At 35.3% G+C, this 24,038-nt stretch overlaps 1 protein-coding gene across 1 annotated transcript in view; it reads right to left on the reverse strand.

The window, feature by feature from the left end:
* Window positions 1-23,664, reverse strand: part of LOC138700078 (zinc finger protein 687b-like) — a 54,714-nt gene extending 31,050 nt beyond the window's left edge. The window contains exons 1-2 of the mRNA XM_069826393.1: window positions 23,591-23,664; window positions 22,635-22,690 (exon numbers count right to left, since the gene is read on the reverse strand). Coding sequence (XP_069682494.1) covers window positions 22,635-22,640 — 6 coding nt within the window. The 5' untranslated portion in view covers window positions 22,641-22,690; window positions 23,591-23,664. The remainder of the gene's footprint in view (window positions 1-22,634; window positions 22,691-23,590) is intronic.
* Between the last annotated feature and the right edge of the window lie 374 nt (window positions 23,665-24,038).

Genomic DNA, 24,038 nt, shown 5'->3' on the forward strand with positions numbered 1-24,038 from the left:
AACATGCTTGATTTATCACCAACAAGTTTCGTATATATATATATATATATATATATATATATATATATATATATATATATCTGTATCTGTGTGTTGTGTGTGTGTGTGTGAGTAGTGCTTTTATTTTTTTGTTAGAATTTTTTTTTTTTGTATACCATAACAGTTTTTACAACGAATGTTCTAATATAAACTTAATGGGATCTATAAAATAATTTTAAGAAATTAATTGTTGCTTAGTTTCAGCTTAAGTAAATTCACAACATCAAATGCTAATATACATATTTTCAAATTGAAGAGGTGGATTCCAAAGTGTTTTCAGTCCTTTTCTTTTAAGATTTTAACTTGCTTTATTCAGGTTTTAAATTATCCTTTTAAGCCTATATATAACTGTGTAAGTTTATTTAACAGACGGTCTAAGTGTTGACTTAGTTATACATAATACGTTTTTTCAAACGGATCTAAGGGTGTCAAATTTATTTGATCAATTTCTGTCATTTTTCTCATAACTTGTCATTTGGAGTTAGGCCAGTTTGGAATCCACCTCTTCAATTGTGATATGTTGTTTTCAAATGGCTGGAGTTTGGTTTCACACCAATAGTCCTTGTGCTTGCTTGCCAGTAGAGTCTTGCTAGATCTTTTTGCTCTGGGTCCACTTGTCTACAGTGTAACAGTTCGAAGCTACATTCTCTTCTCACAAGGAGCACCCTGTTCCCATTCTTTGTAGATGTTCATTTAAGCAGTTGTGGCCTGTTTCCAATCTGAAAAGTGCTACCGCAGTTTTTCGTGGAAGGTGTTTAGTCTTATCAGTGGCTTCATATTTCTCATTAAAAAGGTTCTTCTTTATTATGGTATATCTTCTGTTTTACTTCTTGTAGCTTTTGCGAAATCTCTTTTGCTGTTGCTATTATCTGCATAATTTTAGAACCTTGTTTAGCTATCATGTCTGCTTGTTCATTAGCAAATAGTCCTACCTGAGAAGGAACCCATTGCAGTACGATATGTTTATCTTGTATCATAAAATTTTGTACATGCTTCTGATTTCATGGATGATTTTTGAGGTGATTCCATCATATCTGGTCATTGCTTGTATTGCCAATATTGAATTCACGAGTATTACTATCTTCCTTCTTGTCTGACGTCTATAAAGAATATTCTGTAATGTGATTGCTATTGCTTTAAGTTCTGCTTCGAAATTTGTTGTTCCTGGTTCAAGTGGTATATGTTGAGAGAAAATTTCGCTGTAGATTCCAGCTCCTGCTCCTTTTTCTATGTTATTCAGGGAGCCATCAGTATATATTTGTATCCATTCATCTGATGGATATCTGATATTTATTGTTTTTAAAGATATTGGTAGCATTTTAGATGGGAGGTCGAGTGATTTGTGTATATCTTGCATCACTGATAATTAAGATTTTATATTTGTGGGAGGAGCATTGGGTAAAATTTTGCATGTTGTTGTATCAAGGAAGTATTTCATTTACTTTATCCTTGAAGTTCTTTATGTTGACAGATATTTTTATACGAGTTCTTATAGTACCAAGTATGGCTTGATCTCATAAAGAATCTTCATATTTTGTTTTATAGAACTTTAGGCCCTATCTATCGAATCAAAGGCTGGTTAAAAGTTACAAGTTATTTGGCGACTGTGACACTTTTCAAATACTTCCATTGAAAAGAAGAAAAATTATAAAGTAATATACATAAAATCACCGTGTGTGTGTGTGTGTGTTTGAGCTGAAAGGTCGATTCTTATGGAGAAATGGCATATTGTGTTGTTGATAGTCACCTAAATTACATGTTTTACATGTATATGCTATTAAAAAGAACTCTGTCAGCTGAATGGCTAGTGTACTGGTTTTTTAAGTTGTAGAACTCGACTCAAATTCTGATGAATTCAAGTGGAATTTGTGTTAAGGCACATTTTCTCGAGGTAAGCTATTCATTTTCCATTATATCAACATTTATTCGTAATCCACAATCGTGTCTAACATTGGTGCAATGGAAACTATGTATCATATATACTGTTCTCCAACCAGGAGATCAACCGTGAAAGGAATGTGCTTACTATTGCCTCATCTATTGGAACGAAGTAGATAAATAATATTACCCTTATAACGCCAGTTTAAAAACCATGCACTCTCCTGCATACGTTATTTCCTGCATGAAGAGATTAAAAGACCAGGAGATTAACCGTGATCTAATTTTGTAACTAGAGTAATATCAATATGTCTGTATCAATGTTATGGTTTGTGCTGTGAGAGCTAACCAATAGAGATAAGAGTATCCACGTGTGTGACCTTATGACATCAACATTCATTCACAGCATTACCCCCTTTCGTCTCATCCGGCGGAGACTTTCTCGTGGTTGGAGCACAGTAATCATATTGCCAAGTTTGATTCATATGGAAGAAATTTTTCAGGAAATCTATACAGCTCGCACAGCAATGATTATAAACTTTAACACATTCCCAAAGGTGACTGTCCAACTTTTAGCTCAGTACAACATAATTACTTCAATAAGGAGCTTACAATTTGTATTTTCACAAATGATAAAGTTATGAATGTTAAATCTGTTATCCACTCAACCTCAGCAGTATGGTAGCAAATTCCTGAAAATAACGTCATCAAATGGATGGTTTAATCGAGAATACTTTCTTATCTACAAATGGCTTTTAGAGAAGTCAGATGTTCATTGCCGCCATCACAAAAGCCCACCATTGGTCTCTATCCTGAGCAAAATTAATCCATTATCTCCAATCATATCCCACCTCCGTCAAATACATTTTAATATTATCCTCCCATCTACGTCTCGACCTCCTCAAAGATTTTTTTTCCCCACTGGCCTCCCAACTCTATATGCATTTCTGGATTCACTCATAAATGCTATATGCCCTGCCCATCTCAAACATCTGGATTTAACGTTTCTAATTATGTCAGGTGAAAAATACAATGCATGCAGTTCTGCATTCTGTAATTTTCTCCTGTAACTTCATCCCTCTTAGCCCCAGATAATTTCCTAAGCACCTTATTCTCAAACACTCTTAGCCTCTGTTCCTCTCTCAAAGTGAGAGTTAAAGTTTCACAACCATAAAGAACAACCGGTAATATAACTGTTTTATAAATTCTAACTTTCAGATTTTTTCAGAGTAGACTGGATGACAAAAGCTTCTCAACTGAATAATAACAGGCATTTCCCATATTTATTCTGCGTTTAATTTCCTCCGAAGTGTCTTTAAATTTGTTACTGTTGCTCCAAGATATTTGAATTTTTCCATCTCTTCTAAGGATAAATTTCCAGTTTTTATATTTCCATTTCGTACTATGTTTTGCTCACGAGACATAATCATATACTTCGTCTTTTCGAGATTTACTTTCAAACTTATCTCTTTACTTGCTTCAAGTAAAATTCCCGTGTTTTCCCTAATAATTTGTGGATTTTCTCCTAACATATTCAAGTCATCTGCATAAACAAGCAGCTGATGTAACTCATTCAATTCCAAACCCTCTCTGTTTATCCTGGACTTGTCTAATAGCATATTCTGGAGCAAAGTTAAAAAGTACAGGTGGTACTACATCTCCTTGCTTTAGCCCAGTGAATTGGAAAAGCATCAGACAGAAATTGGCCTATACGGGCTCTGGTGTACGTTTCACTGAGACACATTTCAATTAGTCAAACTAGTTTCTTGGGAATACCAAGTTCTATAAGAATATTATATAAAACTTTTCTCTCAAGTGAGTCGTATACTTTTTTGAAAACTATGAATAACTGATGTATTGTGCCCTTATACTCCCATTTTTCTTCAATATCTGTCAAATACAAAAAATTTGATCAATAGTCGATATATTATGCCTAAAATCACATTGATGATCCCAAATAATTTCATCTACATAAGGAGTTAATCTTTTCAAAAGAATATTGGACAAAATTTTGTATGATGTCAATAAAAGTGATATTCCTCGAAAGTTACTACAGTTAGTCTTTTCCCCTTTCTTAAGAAAGGTACAATTATGGACTCCTTCCATTGTTCTGGTACAACTTTATTTTTCCCAATAGCAAATACAAACTTATAAATTCCACTAGATAATACCACACATAAATAAAACACCTGAGACATAAATGAGTCACTAGTCAGGAGACTAAATTAAAAATCAAACATTAAAATTAGACTAGACCAAATGCAACTATTGTCCATGTCTGGAATATGTAGACTTAGGAGATGAAACAAGTCCTCTGTGCAAATGATGGGTGTAGTTTGTTGGGCCAAGATTGCTCTAGTGGGAGAGGTGTTGCTTAGAGGGAGGGAGCGATGTTAGTATGATGATGTCACCTTCTGCCATGTGCATCTTATTCTTTAGCGGCTGCAAGCTGATGCAGACTGCACCACACCCTGCACTGCTGGTTCCATCCATTCACTTCTTTCCATTCCTATCAAATGCGCTGGCTAGGTCTAGAGATTCCAGACACGGACTTCAGTCTTGATAACAAACCTCCTACATATGACCTTCAAGGCTTAAAGACTGCAGAGAATCAGAGACTTGCTATATTGCCTAATCAGAGCAATACTGTCTCCCACTAATGGGGTGAACAATTGGTGTTTGGGCATAAATACTGTATTCTGTAATTTCATAGCTTATTAAGTGAATGAAGGAGAATGGATTTCTAAGCACACACGCACATTCCCATACCTAAAACGTCGAGTGGAATGTTTCAGATTTCCCTTACTTTGTTATAGCTTACATTTGGGAAAATAATGTTAAATGTTATGTTTTATTTAACAAAGCTCGCAACTGCCGTGATTATATCAGCGTTGGAATTTTGTCTCGCAGGAGTTGTTTTACATGCCAGTAAATCTACTGACATGAGTCTGTCCCATTTAAGCACACTTAAATGCCATCAACCTGGCCTGGGATCGAATCCCCAACCTTGGGCACAGAAGGTTAGTACTATACCAACTCTGCCAACCAGGTCGATGGAAAATAATGTTAGCCAAAGTATAAATTTTATTAATATTTTCACGTTTTGCGAAGGTACAAACTTTTTTTCACTCACAACACAGCAAGAAAAGCAAACTTGAAACAGAAAGATGTTTACAGATACAGTATCATTATTGCTACAATACCAAAATACAGTATCATATCTTTAAGTATCTTGGTTATATTAATATAAAGTACAGCTCATGCATTATGTCCAGACTCTCCCCCACTCTTCCTACAGAGCTGCGCATGAGATCGGATGAGTCTATTACGAATTATAGGGAAATGGGTTAGTCTTTGCCTTGAACTCGGTAGACACACACTACCCCCTGCACAGAAACGTTGTTCCCGTACTGCATATCACGAGTGTCTTGACAAAATGCACGAGCTGTATTGCATTCGAAAATAAGAGAGGTGCTGTTCTGAATCCCGGTGTCACCCAGACATGATTGCAAGCAAACAAATGTACATGATCGTATTCATTTTCTGTTTTGATTTTCTATTCTGTACCATTGCATAAATAGTTCTTGGCTCTTTGGATAGTGTACGCACTGTTCATTCATGCAATCCACAATTCCATTTCAGTCATAGGCAATGGTAGACATCTTCTGTCATGAAACTGGGTGTTTGTCCCTTTTCATGTGCTGTCCTGTATTATCTCATCAGTGTCCCTGTGTACTGCTGACTACAGAGGCCCAGTGATAGCTTTCTTCAGTAACAGTCAGAGTTATACCCTTCCTTATACCACTCTGGATTGTAAGTCAATATTAAAAGGAAGTGGTAAAACAGATGAAGGAAAAAAGGCAAATAATTTTTTTTACAAAATGCATGAACTAAAGTAACATTATTGTATTAAATAAACATATTTTACGTTGTGACTAAAAATTATTTAACCACCCAAGCTAAAGCCATCCCTAAATTCAAGGATCAATCACACTTATGACGACATTCCCTTGCATAAGAAGGGTTTAAAGATTTTTATGTGCACAGGACTCTTTTAAAGTTAATATTTTCTGGAAATTTCCAATTGATGATGATTGTTGGTGAATTCGAGACAAAATCTCAGAAAATTGCCATATAATGTTCAGAACTCAGGACAAAATATTCCATTCCAGAACAAGGTTCGTCAATAAGGGAAGGATGACAGCTGTATAAAATATTCCATTCCATATATCCGAATTTATTTACTAACTATACATGCTAGGATCTCTCAGCAAACTATTCTGTGCCTTTTGGCAAACACATGTATCTGTGTCAGATTCTAAACAAATTATATGCCCTAACAGGAACAGACTTCCCTCTCTCTCTCATAGAAGACGATATGGCTACACTGCAGAAGATTTAAAGCAGAGAATAACATACCTATCTACATATCTGTCCTCCCTAGCTACTTATTTAACTTACTTATGTGTCCTACTCTACCTATCCTAATCTAACCTAACCTAACTTAGAATGTTAGGTTATATAACGATGTGTGTTTACTTTAATACTATGTGTTTGAATGAGTTCAATTTGTTAGCTACTCTGACACTTCGGTCAAATGCAAGTAGCCATCCAGTAAGATAACAACAAATTACTACATCATTAATTATGCCAGATATAGACTTCTTTATCATCTCGTAAATTACTACGAATAAGAATGAGTAAAAACAGAAACAGTTTATGAAGTGAAATGAGACTGAAGTAAATAAATTTCAATAAAAGGCAATTTTTTAAATGTTACAAGAAAATTAAATTTCCTAACTATAATGAATAAGTGTATACAAGTTAGCTGGAAGGAAGATGTTTATACGAGGTTTGTTCTAGAAATATCAGCCCTCTTCCACGCCTCAAACCAATTGGAGCTAAGAGACGAGAGACAGTAATATACTATACATGAATATTGAATATTTTTTCCAGCCTGCTTTGATAAGTAAGTTGCTACAAGACTGCTTGTGTGTATGGCTGTGTAACACATGCTCATCACAATGTCACTTTGTAAGTAGCGATGGAATATAATGAATAATGCTATTGCATTAAGGGTTATCGAAAGATTGGTAACACCCAAGGTGAAACAATCCACAATATTCAGGAGACTTTTGGCAATGATGGTATGGGGATTACACAAATTAAAGAATGGTTTAACTGGTTTAAAAATGCCAGAACTTGAGTTGATGATGACCGGCATTAACAAGCTGAAATCCAGATGTTACTGACAAAGTGCGTAATGTGATCATTGACCACTGGTTGACCATCTGAGAAATTGCTAAAGACATTGGAATTAGCAGTGATTCTACACAAACAGCTTTAAGAGATAACTAGGGCTTGTGCAGAGTGACAGCGAAATTTGTGCCCAAGCTGCTTTCAGATGAGATGAAAGAGCTCCAATGCAACGTTACACAGGACATGCTGGAGTATGCTAACAATGATCCTAATTTTCTCAAAACTGTGATGAGTCACTCATGTATGGATATGATCTAGAAACAAACGCTCAGTCATCACACCAAAAAGGTCCCAGTGCTCTCCCAGGCCAAAAGAAGCAAGACAGGAGAGAAGCATGCCCGTGTGTTGCAGACTTTTTTTTTTATTATCATGAAGCTAGCATCACAAATACGCACTATATGCCTAAGGCCAAACTTTAACAAATACTGTTATCAAGAGCTTTTCTGTCGTCTTTGTGATGCAGTTTCGTGCTAGAGACTGGACTTTGGAGCCACAAAGTTGGTAGCTACATCATGACAAAGCTACAACCCATTCTTCGCACCTGGTCTAGAGTTTCTAGTTCAAGCAAGTAATTCTCCAATTTCGTCAGGTTCCTTAATTTCCACACATGGATTCTTATGATTTCTGGATGTTCCCCAAGCTGAAGATGCTACTGAAAGTGTCCCAATTTCAGAGTCAAGATGACATTTTGAAGAATGGAACAGCACAACTGATCAGCATACCACAAAGGACTTCCAGAAATGTTTTCAGCAATGGAAGAACAGTTGAGCAAAGTGTGCAGAATTACAAGAGGTATACTTTGAAAGAGATTAGAATTTACACTCATAAAGTCTTTTTTTTCTTTTCATCCCGACCTAAAATCAGGTTCTTACTGAAAGATCCCATATGTAGTGATTGCTATCATCGTCTATTATAAAAATGTTGAATTTTTAGTATGACTATGGAAAATGGCTGAAGGAATTAAGTTTTTGGTCTGAAGATATGTTGTGGGCACAACCAATCTATAGCAATTGTAAAATACTGCAATATATCAGGTACCAGTAATCAACAGTTTGGATTAAAATTATGTTAATATAAAACCTCACGAATAAATAAAAAATAATACATTAACCCTTTAACACAAGAGTACAATTTTGTATCATCAGCACACACATGAGTATGTTTTTACCTCAGCACTTTAGTATTTTTAGTAAGTTATTTTACGACACTTTATCAACATCTTCGGTTATTTAGCATTTGAATAAGATGAGGTGATAATGCCGGTGAAATGAATCCGGAGTCCAGCACCGATAGTTACCCAGCATTTGCTCATATTGGGTTGAGGGAAAACTCCGGAAAAAACCTCAACCAGATAACTTGCCCCGACTGGGAATTGAACCTAGGCCACTTGTTTATTCCTTAAAATAAAAAATAATATATTAACCCTTCAACACAGGAGTACAATTTTGTATCATCAGCACAGATGTGGGTATGTTTATATCCCAGCATTTTAGTAAGTTATTTTACGACACTTTATCAACATCTTAGGTTATTTAGCATTTAAATAAGATGGTGATAATGCTGGTGAAATGAGTCTGGGTCCAGCACCGATAGTTACCCAGCATTTGCTCATATTGGGTTGAGGGAAAATCCCGGAAAAAATCTCAACCAAATAACTTGCCCCGACTGCGAACCAAACCTGGGCCACCTGTTTCATGGCCAGACACACTAACCGTTACTCCATATGGGTGGACTTTTAGTATCATTTTAATATCAGAAACGGTTATGGATATAAGTTTTTTTTTTTTTTGTATTTTATGTAAATTAAATTTTTTTTTCTAGCTTCACATGAAGAACAAATTAAATTTTTACAGAATTTTCTGTCACTTATTAGCTGTAGAAAAAATTGAATTTACTTTCACTTTATACTAGTTCAATTATATTTGAACATAATTGTTCTGGTTGGCTTAATTTATTATCGTACTTTATCAAAACTCCACAAAAACACAACCTACTCTGGGAAACCAGACTCAAGACTTAAGATTAGTACATTTTTCACACAATATAACCAAAAGTTCTTTACTTACGAGCTTTGCTTCTTGGATAGCTTTCACAATGACCACTGGATAGCTATCTTAGAATATCTGTCCTATCTTTAGCCCAAAGGTTTTTGGTGTTTTGGCAGGATGAGTTTAGGCTCCCAGCAAAATATAAGAGACCTAGAAGTGCCTTTATTTCTGCTGGATTTGTTGGTCAAGCATCACATTTCAGACTGAATCATCCTCTAATTGAATGGATGTAGATATTCGTGGAATTCACAACAGATAGTCGATCATCTACTATTCTGTCAGTCGCACTGGACATCATATTTCGTAATGAATGCGAGCACATGATGTACAAATTGTTGAGTCAACAAAAAATATGGAGCACATTCCATTTGCTGACTGATTCGATTGTAGGTGCAAATAATTGTACATACACATTTCTATAACCTCGAGCAGATGGCCGACATTAAAATGTACTTAAAATTAAGTGATTGATTAAATGGCAAACTTACTACTGTTAATTATATAAGCACGTGTGGCTTACAGATGTTTCGGTGTATACTGTACACCATCATCAGACAGTATACACCGAAACAGCTGTAAGCCACACATGCTTATATAATTAACACTAGTAAATTTGCCATTTAATCAATCATTTATATTTAAGTGTTAAAAGTAGTGTACGCAAGATTCAAGATGGATTAAAATTAAAATATTACAGTATTAAAACACTTATGTAGTTAAAATTCGTGTTGCCTAGACATGTTTCAGGACATTGCCATCCTATCCTCAGTAGCTATAAAGCCAGATCAGATGACCAGTCAGTCAGCGATATACATTGGCACCAGATGTCAGCAAGAACATCAGCTGATCTGGCTTTATAGCTACTGAGGATTGGATGGTAATGTCCTGAAACATGTCTAGATAACACGAATTTTAACTACGTAAGTGTTTTAATACAGTAATATCTTAACTGTAAGTACATTTTAGTGATTTATAGAAAACACTGTTAAATAACAACTAATATTTTAACACGTCTACTGTAGATGACCGACAGTTTAGTAGGTGGTTGGTTCTCTTCTTTTGAAGAAGGAGCTAGCGAGTTGCATGTCTTGCAATAGATATTGACGTGGGGAAGTTGATTACTGATACTTCTAGTGGAGAATACCATGACAAAAATATCAAATATCAGTAAGTTTTTGATGTACAATAGTAACTGAAAAATTTCTCACGATGCTCGCATAATTGCTCATGTAATATATGAAACTGTCCCTTGAGTAAATGTTGGCTGATAATTGGATGGATCCAGAAATTCTATTACATCTTTCTCAACGATGATATCTAAGGTACAAAACTACACATTGCAATTACTGTTCGTCCATCTTCATACACAGTCACCTACAAATTAAACAGTTGTGTGCACGTGAAGTTCTCACCCACAAAGATATCGGCTGTGTGTGCTTGTTCACTTACACACTAGTTCGCCACCAACTGTTGTGTGCGCCCTCCCTAAGATCTATAATGTTATCATCAATGAGACAAAACCAAATTTCCAATGGTGACTTGGCTTCACGAGCTTTTCCTTTGCTGCTATGCTACAGGCTCTTGTTCTCCTGTTTAGAGGGGGTTAATTTTTTTGCCAGGCAGTATCATCCTTATCTATGTATATAGGATCATCTTCATAATTACCATCATCATCAATTTCCACACTTTTTTATTCAGATGTACTATTGTAGTGACTATCTGATAAACGATCATTGTTGCCATCATGTTCATCACACTTCAATATACTCTTCATCAACTATCAAGCCAATTATTAATTTTCCGACTTTGTGGGTTTGTTCTGCCATCAAGTTGAAAGTATGAGTGTAAATACAGCCCCCTAATCTGTTATACCATGAGGTTATTTAATCAATCAATCAATCAATCAATCAATCAACATAAAGTCCACTATAGTCCACTGTAGTCTATACAGTTGTTCTTTTTCACGAGAAATAAAGGGTATTTTGATCGGTGTTCATTACAGACGCCTGTTGCTAGTAGCCAGAGTTGGGATGTAGTCAATATATACTGCAGGGCTGTGTCTTCTGCAACTGGTACCGATGATTTTAATTTGCTTCTGTTGTGGTTTATGGATGGACAGTATAGAAGAATGTGTTCCAGATCTTATCATGATTATTACACCACAGACAAGCAGGATTATCAGAAATGTGAAATCGGTGTAGGTACAATTGAATGACAATGTGACCTGTTCGGGCTCTTGTTAAAAATGTTTGACCATGTCTGGGTAAGTTTTTGTACATTTCCAGGTCATTTGGTTTCTTTTGTACAGACTGCAAAATTTTTCCTTTGTCAGAAGAGAGCCAATTGTTGATCCATAGGTTTATAAAAGAGACTTTACTGAAGCAAAAGCACTGGATAGAGATATCACTTGAAGAGATCTTGGTTGCAAATACTGTATGTTGTCTGTTTTGCAATATTATCGACTTTCTTGTTTCCAGGTATTTAAGTGAAATTTAACTTTTCTTCAATACACTCATGGGGAAGAAATTCACCCAACCTAAAAAACTATGATTACATCGCAGGAACTAAAATGAACCTAAAACAATATGCCATGACTATGTACTATACTTGTTTGAGAGGTACAATAAATATGAAAATAAAACAAGCATTGCTGAAAATACTTCTGAATATTGTTGAGGTAAAATTTATTCCAACACATATGCTGAAGGGTTAATTGATTTATTTTTCCCCGGATTTGGTGTACGAATGATGTCTGGATTTTAAACAGAATATGTAGTACAAATCAGAAGGGGCATCATGGTAAGCCCCAGACTAATCTGCCATGTAAATTTGGAATTCATCAACACATAATCAAGATGGAATTAATTGATGTTAAAACATTGAGGTTTGTTAAGAACACTGCGAAGTAACCATTAATTATTGTAGTTTCAGAATTGTCTCAGATTCATACTTTTTAATCACAGTCTTCATTTAATCTATCATAAAGCGATAAAAATATACAGGATGTACACAATGAGCCTCTGGGGTTTTAACACCGACTGAAGAACCACATATGACGACCAGGTGTTTGGTTTTTGGTGTCATATATCCACCACACAAGTTTACATTAGTGTTTTGTTATCTTTGTTACAGTTTGATAATCCACGTGAGATGGCACTTTTGTAAACATGGCGACAGCTCAAGAAAAGGCTCAAACTGTAGTGTGGTTTGCAAGAAAAAATCCAGTGTCCATCCAATGTGAGTTTCATTGTGTGTACAACAAACCAGCATTAGAGAATGGTTTCGGGAATTTCTGGAAACTGAGAATGTACAGAATAAGCACAAAGGAGGTACGTCACGTATGCCTAATGAGAAAGTTGAGGAAGTGCGTGAAGTTTTCACATTCAGCTTTAGGAAATCTATCAGATAAACCTTAAGAGAACTGCAAATGCCTTCTTCTACAGTTACGTAAAAGACTGTATCTGGATACATACAAAGTTGAGATTGTTCAAGAGATCACACCAAAAGATAGCCAAGAAGATGCAAATTCGCAATAGAAATGCTTTTTTGCATTGACCATGGCCATAGATCTAGATATGGTACTGTTTTCAGATGAAGCAACATTTCTCTAATCAGGCAAAGTTAACCGACACAATGTCTGTATATGAAAGTCAGAGAAGACAAATGCAATCCACGAGCATGTGACAGAAAGTCCTAAAGTCAACATTTAGTGTGGTCTTATGCACAACATAATTATATCAGACCATTTTTCTTTCAAGAAAAGATCATGTGCAGTGACAATTATTTGGATATACAATTGTTTACCTTCCCACAAGTTTCATATCTGCAACTCACTATCGTGTTCCAGCAAGACGGTGCTCCTCTTCATTGGAACATTGATGTCTGTACAGAGTTAGATGCAACTTTTCCAGGTAGGTGGATTGAGCGTGGGGGCCCTAACTCTTTTCTTTTGGGGGTATATCAATGATAGAGTCTACTCCACTAAGATACTACACGACAGAATTCGTACTGTCTTCCACACCATTACCAACCACACTTAAGTTAGGTAGAATACTAACTTGACATCGTCTGTGCCACTAAGGGGGCTCATACAGAAGTGTACTAATGTGCAGTAGGAAACTTTTTCAGTTGCTCTTTAAAAACTATTATTGAAATATATGTATATGTGATCATTGCTATGTTATAACATTTTAAACCCTGGAAGTTCATCATGTACACTCTGTATATTAGATTAATAGATATTCCCACTACCACTTTTCGTGGACATCTGTTTTACATTGAAAATTATACATGAGACACTGAACTTGTTGCTTCATACTCAAAGGATTCTATCACATTGCAAAAGGACATGTTAGGCACATCATCTTTTGGACTTAAACATTCTTTTGCAATTATATGAATTTTGGATAATATTTTTATGTTTCCGTTATTTAACACCGCTTGGACTACAGACACCTATATGAAATGAGTTTTGTTTTCATTTCCCCACCTCGAAATACAGAGTGTATACAAATGATTCATCAGGTTTTGACATCGTATAGCTTAAAATTTATAATGTCCACTCATTTGTACTCATAGCCAATAGAAAGAGCATATTCTTAAATTTGGTATCTCTCATTTCAGATTTCATTCTGACTCTTCAGTGACTCACTAGTGGCGGTTGGTAAAATAGTATTTTGTAGTAGTAGTAGTAGTAGTAGTAGTAGTAGTATTTATTTATTTAACCTGGTAGAGATAAGGCCGTCAATTTACAATTACAATTACAATAAAAATTAAAGTACGACAAGATTACCTAATTAATGAAAGCTAAACATTTTATCATAGAAGTTAAGAACAAAGAATATTTTTGTATTTACTGAATTACAAATTAAACCTACAATAACAAAATTCTATAGTGATGAAATTACCGGATATTGAAATATTTTGTGATAGATTAAGAGAACTATTTACAAGAAACCATGTCTGAACGAGTCTCAATTACTGACCAAGTGACTAGTAAGTTTGCATTTGAATTCAATTTTATTTCGACAGTCCCTGATGCTAGCAGGTAATGAATTCCAGAGTCTTGGCAGGGCTATTGTGAAAGAGGATGAGTATGAGGAGGTGCCATGGGATGGTATTGTTAGTATTGTTTCATGGCGAGAGCATGTGTTCAGATTGTGGTGGGAAGAAAGGTAAGTGAAGCGAGATGACAGGTACGAAGGAATAGAAGAGTTCAAGATTTCGAAGAGAAGGAGAAGTGAACATAAATTTCTTTTCTTATCTAGTTTAAGTCAACCTATTGTTTCCAGGGATGGGGTAATATGATCATATTTACGAACATTGCTTACAAAACGTACACACAAATTATGAGCACGCTGAAGTTTCGTTTTGTTGTCGCTGGAGAGGTCAGTCAGTAAAATGTCAGCATAGTCAAAATAGGGAAATACAAGCGTCTGCACAAGGGACTTTTTTAAGCAAGAGGGAAGATGAACATTTATCCTTTTTAGCACATGGATAATAGAATATACTTTTCTGCAGGTTTCTGTGATTTGCTTGTCCCAGTTGAGATTATTATCCATGTGAATGCCAAGATTTTTTACTGAAGAACTGAAAGGGATATGCACTATACTTACTCTAACGGGGGAAATGTCGAGGTGCTTTACAGCGTCGGTTTGCCATTTGTGTCCTAATATAATTGCTTGTGTCTTTCCAGGATTGATATTAAGATGGAATTTCTTTGTCCATGTCACAATCGAGTCAATGTCTTTGTTCACTTTATCTATAGCGTCATTTATTCGATCTAAGCGGGAAGAGATGTAGTATTGAAGGTCGTCAGCATACAAGTGATAATTACAATGCCTTACAAGAGATGTAATATCATTGACATATATTATGAACAACAATGGTCCGAATACCGAACCCTGTGGTATACCTGATGTTATGTTAGGCCAGGAAGAGCTTCGATTCCTGGATACAACACATTGTTGTCTTTCCCGTAAGTAGGATTCGAACCAGCTCACAGCAGTCTCTGACAAATGCAGATTTCTCAATTTATGGGTGAGCAGGTCAGAGTTGAAAGCGTTGCTAAGGTCAAGAAGTGTTAGTATTGTTACTTTATTAGAGTCGATTGCTTCATAAATGTCTTCGGTCACTTTAAGTAGAGCAGTGCTTGTGTTGTGTCCAGGGGCGTATTTTGCGGGCTACCGGTGGTAGCCCAAGGAAATTACAAAAGAAAAAGTTTATAATATAACATAATGTAATAATTTTGTATTATTAGTTTTACCATAGTAATTAAAATTAAAGTAATTGTTAGATATATTTTGTGTAATAATAGGGTCAGCGGTAGCCCAAACCCTTTAACCAGTACACGCCACTGGTTGTGTCCAGTTCTGAAACCTGACTGATACTTGTCGAATAGTTTGTGTTCGTTCATGTAGTTAATAATTTGTCTGTGTACGATTCTTTCCAGTGCTTTTGATATGGCTGGCAGGATACTGATTGGTCTACAGTCGTTCAGGTCGGTGGGAACTTTGACTTTTGGAAGAGGAAGAACGAAAGCTTGCTTCCATATTTTAGGGAAAGTTGAAGTGATTAAGGAACTATTGAATATGTGTGCAATTGTAGGTATTACTATGTCTTGTATTTTCTGTATGAGTAATATGCTAATGTTGTCTGGCCCTTGAGCTTTCGTCTTGATGCGTCGAATGGCTTTCATTACGTCAATAGGAGTGACGTAGGTAAAATAGAATTTGTCTCGAGTGGGGAGAACTGAGTCAGGCAAAACTGTGTCTTGTTTCGTTGTGTCGTTTAAGGCCGGGTCCTTTACAAAATGTTTGTTCAAGCGGTCAAGTGGGATGGAAATGTCTGCTTGTTCACTAGCCCTTCCAAGTCCAATAACCTTCAGATTTTTCCATAACTCGGAAGGGGTTGTGTTGGGCTCTATAAGTTTGTAAGAGTATTTGAGTTTAGCGTTTCTTATTAGTTGAGTCGTTCTATTTCTTAGGTGACTGATCAACAGAAAGCATTTTGTGTTTTGGAATGTCAGAGTGCTCAATCCATCATCACTGTGCAACGTGCGTTCCAGAGACAGTACAGAGGAGACACACAAACCCACCAAAGCATTCTGCGGTGATATCGACAGTTGAAAGACAAAGGGTGATTGTGTAAAGGAAAAAGCTCAGGACGACCAGATGTTTCAGCTGAAAAGGTGGAGAGAATCCGAACTTCCAAACTGGTGGATTGGGTGATGTGCTCAGGATGATTTGGCATCCTCAGGTGGCCCCCACAGTCTGATTTTTTTTCTTTGGGGGTATGTGAAGAAAATGTTTACATGCCACCTATGCCGACAACATTGGCTGAACTCCGGGATCGCATCACTGCTGCGCTGAGGAACATCGACAATGACATGCTCAAACATGGGTCGAACTGGACTTCCGCATAGATGTGTGTTGGGTAACACGAGGAGGGCACATAGAACATTTGTAATGATATGTACAGAACTTGAAAATGTGCTTTTTCGATTGGTTATTAGTACAAATGGATGGACATTATACATTTGAAGATATACGATGTTAAAACCCGATGAATCATTTGTATACACTCTGTATTTCTTAAACAATGATTTTTTTTTTTTGTTGATTTTCCATCCTTTGATAAACTTTTACCTCTGACTGAGGTTCTGGCTGATATGTACATATATTATCAGGCAGTACATCTCACTTGACGTTATGTATCAGAGGAAGAACAATTGTTTGTATACATCTGAAGTCTGATTAGTGTAATATGTAGGTAATTGGCGATGTATGCAATGGAGGGGGAACTTCAAATTATATACAGGGTGAGTCAGGAGGAAAGGTACTTGGTGTGAGGGGTGATAATATTGGTGATTCTGAACAAAAAAGTTTATGTGAACATATGTCCTTTTCTTAACAGTAGGTATCTGACATACAACTGTTTGAAAATCACAGTCCTCAGTCTCATGTCCTTCATCAGCACTCACATGTGGACACAATCAAAACGACATTAGGTTGTAATAGGATCAATGAAATGTATCCTGGGCATTGGATCGGTCACAGTGGAGTCATTTCTTGGCCACAGAGGTCACCCGACCTTACTTCATCGGATTACTGTATGTGAAGTTGGCTTAAGAGCAAAATCTACAAGCGCAAAGTGGAAACAAGGGTGGAACTTCTCGCTTACATTTTACATGCTTGTGCTCAAGTAAAGGAATGTCCAATTCAGCTGAGATCAGCAACACAGCAGCTGTCTACAAGAGCTGCAAAGTGCATTGAAGTTGATGGTGGACTATTTGAACATGTTCTGTAAAGAAAAGTACACAATTTAAAAGAACATAAGGTAACAATGTATCAATTTACCATCACCTGCACTTTTCCCGTGCCTCATTGTTTCCATTAGTTTTCTCCGAAACTGTTAAGAACAGGACATATGTTCATATAAACTTTTTTCTCAGAATCACCAATATTATCACCCCTCAAACAATGTACCTTTCCTTCTGACTCACCCTGTATTAACTCTTACATTGACATCTTTACTTTCGACATACAGGATTTAAGCTTTTTAGCTTCAATGTTGTTCTCTATCTTGAGTATCTTTTGAGCTCATACTCCTACAACATTCAACTCTCAGCTTAGTCTTCTTTTAGCGAAGTTTACTAAACTATATCCGCTTAGAGAACAACTCTGACAGTTCTCGTGTGGAGGGGAGAGATGAAGTGAGAGAGATGAAACACCTTGAGCTGGCCTATCCCGTTAAGGGGATTTGTAAATGTCTCCATGGTAACAGCTTGGCGTTGCCATGTCTCTCGGAACAGAACAACGTAGTCAGTTGCCAGGCATCTAGACAGTGGGTGGTGGTAATAGAAAACAAAACACTTTTGATTGTCCTGCCACATGAGCCGGAAAAGCTCCGTAGCTTCGACCGGTGCATATTGACAATGCCGCATGCAACTGTCAGAGTCGTTCTCGAAGCAGATATAGTATAGCTCTAGCTAGAAGAAGCATATCTTGTAGATAAGTGATCTAATCGATAAGTGAGGGTATTTTAATCTCTTTGCAAATATTTGATATAGGTATTTTATTAATCCATATTTATTTTCATATTAATCTGTATCGATGTAAAGGCTCATAATGTGACCAAGCAAAATTTTTATTATTGATGATACACAGGAGGATAACTGAACCAATTGTACTAAGCTGGCAGTGGACCCGTCGACCAACAGCAGGTGTGGTCCTCCATTCTGGGGGTTGTGTGTGAATGAAGTAGCCACCAAAACGTTAGAATATGGTGTTCACTTAAATCGGCTACAACTTGCCATTTTCTCCAATATGAAAATCTGTGCTTCAGTGGCTGGCCATGATAATATCTTTGAAAAATATTGGAGTGCAAGAGGTCAAATGACTTTACTGTCAAATGCCTGGCATTAGAAAACAACAACTAAGCTGGCAAAGGCAAGGTATAAGGACAGACAATTAGGTATAATGGAAGAGATTCATGTAGCCATATGGAATGTGAGAGGGCTTACACAGAAGGAAATAGAACTATAGAAGGAAGTGCAGGAAATTACAATAGATGTTGCAATTATAACTGAAACCAAAATAAATTAAAATTAACTAAGGATTTAGAGGATTACATTATGTTCTATTCAGGTGTCCGAGAAAGTAAGAAAGCCTCTTCTGGAGTAACAGTTTTATTGAAAAGACAATGGAGGACAAAAATTCACAGCTACAATTTCATCAGCAAATGAAGATTGTATAACTGAACTCAGAGTGGTGATACATAGATATGCTTTAACAATTTTAGATATATACGACCCAGACGTAGGATGGAAGAGAATATAAATGTTTCATGATCAATTGTAGAAACATATCAACTCAATAAATAAAAATGATTAAATAATTCTTTGTGGTGATTTCAATTCAAGTTTAGGGAAAACTGCTAATGAGAAAATACTAGGAACAAATCAGAAATAAGCAGTAAATGAAAATGACAAAGTAATAAAGTATTTCACAGTGTTAAATGAATATACACAGGTAGTGAGAGACCAAATGTCAGTACTTACAAACATAAAAATGTCAGCGTATGTTCAAGACACACATGTCTGCATATAGTGAGATCAAAAATAAAGATACCATTTTTTTCTCTTGCATAGAGGAGGGTCTCGAAGGCTTGCACTGTAGCCTGATGCTTATTGTGCTTACTACTCCAATTCTATGAATGATTGTGTAGTCGAAAGGTAAAAGTACAAGTAAATGCTGCACCATGAACTTAACTCGGGCTAATGTATGGATGATGATATGTGAATTAATGATGGCGAAATGAGTCTGAGGTCCAATGCCGAAAGTTATGCAAAAATTCTACTTTAATTGGTTCAGGGAAAACCCTGGAAAAACCCAAATCAGATAACTTGTCCCAAGGATTTGAACCTGGGTCAGCTCATTTCACAGCCAGACGAGCTAACCACTACTCCACAGTGGTGGAGATACCATTTTACTGGAAACCTAATCATCATAATAATCTAAAACCTAACAACATCCAGTGATACGGGTACAGAATCATCTACTTCAGCAAGAGAGTATAAGAGTATTATACTTATCCCAAGGGATCACTTACCTTGACTAAAGAGTTGTTGGTAAAGATAGGCCCTATAAACACTGAATGGAATGACTTGAACAGTATAATATTAAAATCGGCAAATAAAGTTCATAGTTAAAGATCAAAATTAAGAAATAAGAAAGCTCTCAAGGTATAGAATGAAGAAATAAAAACATAGGCCTAATCCACGAAAAGAAATAAGCATTTTTAAAATACTTACAAACAAAATCAGATGAAGATAAAATATACTACAAACAAAAATGTGCAATACCTAAATGAGAGAGCTGGAAATTAAACAAAGTTGGGAAAATTTATTAGTGACATTGAATATGATTACCATATACAGTTATACATGATGCACAAAATATGGTGTATAAAATTATGATATTTTTTAACAAATTAGAAAGAGACATTATTAGCACAAAATAACGCAATGAAACAAGTCGATTGGTTCAAATATTATAAAGAATTAAATGAACCTATGAGCATGAAATAGTAAATAATGATAAAGAAGAAATTATGGTACACCCCATAGAATTTAATGAACTGAAGACAGATTGATAATGTTTACAAACATTAACCTATAAATTAAGCAAAGTAAAGACAGAATATAATCTAAAAAATGTCCACTGCAAAAACTAAAGTAACGATATGGCATTCTAGATTCAAAGGAAAGGCCCCACCAAGATGTAAAATTGTAATTTATAACCAGATTATTGAGCAGGTTGCTGATTTTAACTATTTGGGATTTCACATTTCTTATAATCAAAATGAAAATATAAATAATAAACTACAAAATTTCGAAGAATGTGTGAAACCATTAGAAAATATTTAAGACAGAAAACATTGAGATCCACACAATCAAAATTTTATAAAGTAATGACCACACCTACGTTGAAATATAGATGTGAATTTGGTCCTTGAACAGAGGAGATGGATGAAAATTAGAAACAGTCGAAATGAAGTTTCTGAGAGCAGTGGCAGGTGTTTCTCTTCTAGATGATAGATGAAACAGAGATATCAGAAATGAATTACAAATATTCAATATGACTGAATTATAGTAATAGAGAAACAGAACCAAAATTGGCATGAACACACTTTAAGAGTGGACGGCAGAATACTTCCCAAAGCAGTTATGAATTACAAACCAAGAGAATGCAGGGTTGTGGGTAGACCCAGGAGGACAAGGTGGCAAGATGTATTTTCCTGATGGGGCGGAACAGGCCAATAGGCCTAGCCTGCACACCTAGCTGATGATGATAATAATAAAGGATGAATATGTTGAACTGTAGTGGACTGGAAAATTAAATCAATAATTAAAGTCATCAGTCTTGATGATATGTGTCAGAGGAAGAACAATTAACTTATATGTACAGGTAACATACTGTATTAGTGAAATACAGTCAGCGATATATGCAATGGAGAGGGAAAGGAACTGGCCACCTACACCATTACCTTCTGGCTTAGTTGCTTCGTTGGTGATGCCTTACTGGTGTCACTTATGAGATTTCAACCTGTCTTCGAACAGTTGACTAAGCAATAACAACAATCTTGCTCCAGTAAAAATAAGTCTAGATTAACATCACTCTTAAGTTTTGATTGTTTAGTGAACCTATATTATTTAGCAATATTAACGTAGGTCTATAATCCACGAAGAAATATTTACAAATAACTGTCTCTATAAATTTGAGCTAGACAAGCATTCAGCACTTGAATATAGTAAAAAGAAAAGTCTTCTAAAGTAAGCTGACTTTCCACCAAAATTTCAAATAAACATAACAAGAAATAAGCAAGGACTAACAAACACATCTTAGGCTACACTGTGTATCTATACAGGATCCTAAGTAAAGTTATCTCACAGTGATGTTTCACTTTAGTTCATAGTAGTAGGCCTACATTATCTTACAAGTAGTCACGTTACATAGGTTAGGATAATGGTTAGGCCTGCCAAAATAAATTACTGCCACTTATTAAGAAATGAGGTTAAGTTTGATGATGTTTCTGTTCTATCTTGGAGTAGTACAATATATAGACGACACTTACAGAAATAAAAGGAGTAGTGTAAACGATTTAAAATTATGGAAGACTAGGTTATAATATAGTAATCTATAGTAACTTATAGTATGTAATACTTGTTAAATAACTTATGGAAATAGGTCATTGAAGACACTGACACTGTTATTAACAAACATTCAGTACCTAATAAAACAAGTATCAGTGGGCCTATTTCTCTTCTTAAATGAATTATCGGCGCATATCTTTAAAATACCATGTTAAAACTGTAGTCCATTGAATATTAGAGTGTTAAGAGAAAGTTTTTCGTCTGTCATTTGTTTGGGAAAGTTATCTTATTGGGTCTGACTCTAGAATAACATAACAGTAAGGTACCTACTAATGATCACAATAGTCTAAGTAGACCTACTATTCAAGAGTCACTTCATTGTTAGGCTTATTTTCAACATGCTCGTTTTCTAATGGAAGTGATTCCCTGATCTTTCACGTAAAGATATAACAATAAACCTCCCTTTCTCCAAACTATTTTCTAAATATTATGGTCTACTAGTTTTAGTCAATAGTAGGCTATAAAGGTTTATGAAAGTTTCATAATAACATGTTTAAATAGTCCATGATTTATGTACCTGTACATAACCTTGGTAGCCACTTGTCAACAAAGATTTTTACTTGACTTACTTGAGTACTTATAAATAATTCGTAAATAAGCAAATATGTGAAAAAATTATAAACTTAATTAGCGGACTTCATATTAACTAAACATACTTTTACAATTGTATTGTGTCTATTCATAGGTACACGTACCTCCATATCTTCTTCATGCTCTGGTTTATCTGTCAAGACTTTTAGTATTTCTTGGCCTGCAAAAGTTGCATCCTGTAGCTGATTAACAGGCATAATTTCTGTCTCATGAATAAGTAATATACATACTGATATCTGTATAAAGGATGTTTAATTAACTGTTTTCGATAATATTAAATACACTCTCATTCCTTTGAGTTTAAAGTCAATGTAATGAATATAATAATATCTCCAGCAGCTGCAGCACCTTAAGACAAAAGAGTATAATATTTAGCCTATTATAAAATTTCAATTACATTATCTGCCAAAAATAAAAATGAAATTATATTACAATCACTTGTAATAATCTTGCAAAAAAGGATATCTAGTTTATTTAAACTTCAAAATTATCTACAGGTTTCAATTAATGCACAGTGTACCTATTTTTGTATTGCATATACCTGATATGGGGCATGCAAAGCAATTAGATGTAAATTGTTATTTACTATTTGAATTCAAATATTTCGCTTTAAGTAAGGCTGTTTAATGGTTTGAATGTACTAAGTGTACACTGTTAGCAGTGTAAGATAAAATAACAGGTACAATTTATCTGATACAAGGTCATACATGCATGTATGTGAAAATTATGTAAAATATATATCACAATGTACAATTTTTGGCAAAATTTTGATATTTTTCCAACAGACGTTCTAATTTAAATAAGTTAAATGTTATCCACTACAAAAAACTAGAAACCTGAAGAACTTGTATTGATATGTGTAAAATTATTGACTTTTATTATGTTTCATATCAGTCCACACTTTCTTCTAACATGATAAACCTTATGTACAGTATATCTCCATTCTCCTTACCACTGAAAACCACCCCGAAAATTCTTTGAAAAGCGTATATTAAAAAGATATTTTTCTTAGAAAATATTCCCTATCATACACTAATTTTTTAGTCTTTTTCATACCAACCCAAGCTAGCACGATAGCTTTTGTTTTCGAGTTTTTCGACAACGCAAGTTACATCCTCTCCCACAATGCATTGTGCTTTCAACCTCTTGCGTCTCGAGAGACACCTGCTGGCGGGATTTTAAATTGTTGTGTACCCAAAGAGCAAATAAGGTTAAGTTTTTTTTTTAGTTCGTCTCGAAAATGTGAGAAATGGGTACTAATTCTGTTATAGAGAAATGTGATTAACGTATCATTGGTTACGTAAATTGGTATACCGGTAAATTAATACATAAGCTATATCTGTATTTACATACATAAAGGGTGTGTACTTCATTTCTATTCTCAGCATGTGACTTTCGAACAGCAGTGAGTGACTTTGAGATAGGATTATGGTACCTACTTGAAATTAATGAATGACAGTTCCTGTACTTTAAACTTTAGTGAATAACAATAAAGAATTGTATGCATT

Source organism: Periplaneta americana, chromosome 5 (assembly GCF_040183065.1).
Source record: "Periplaneta americana isolate PAMFEO1 chromosome 5, P.americana_PAMFEO1_priV1, whole genome shotgun sequence".
Taxonomy (NCBI): domain Eukaryota; kingdom Metazoa; phylum Arthropoda; class Insecta; order Blattodea; family Blattidae; genus Periplaneta; species Periplaneta americana.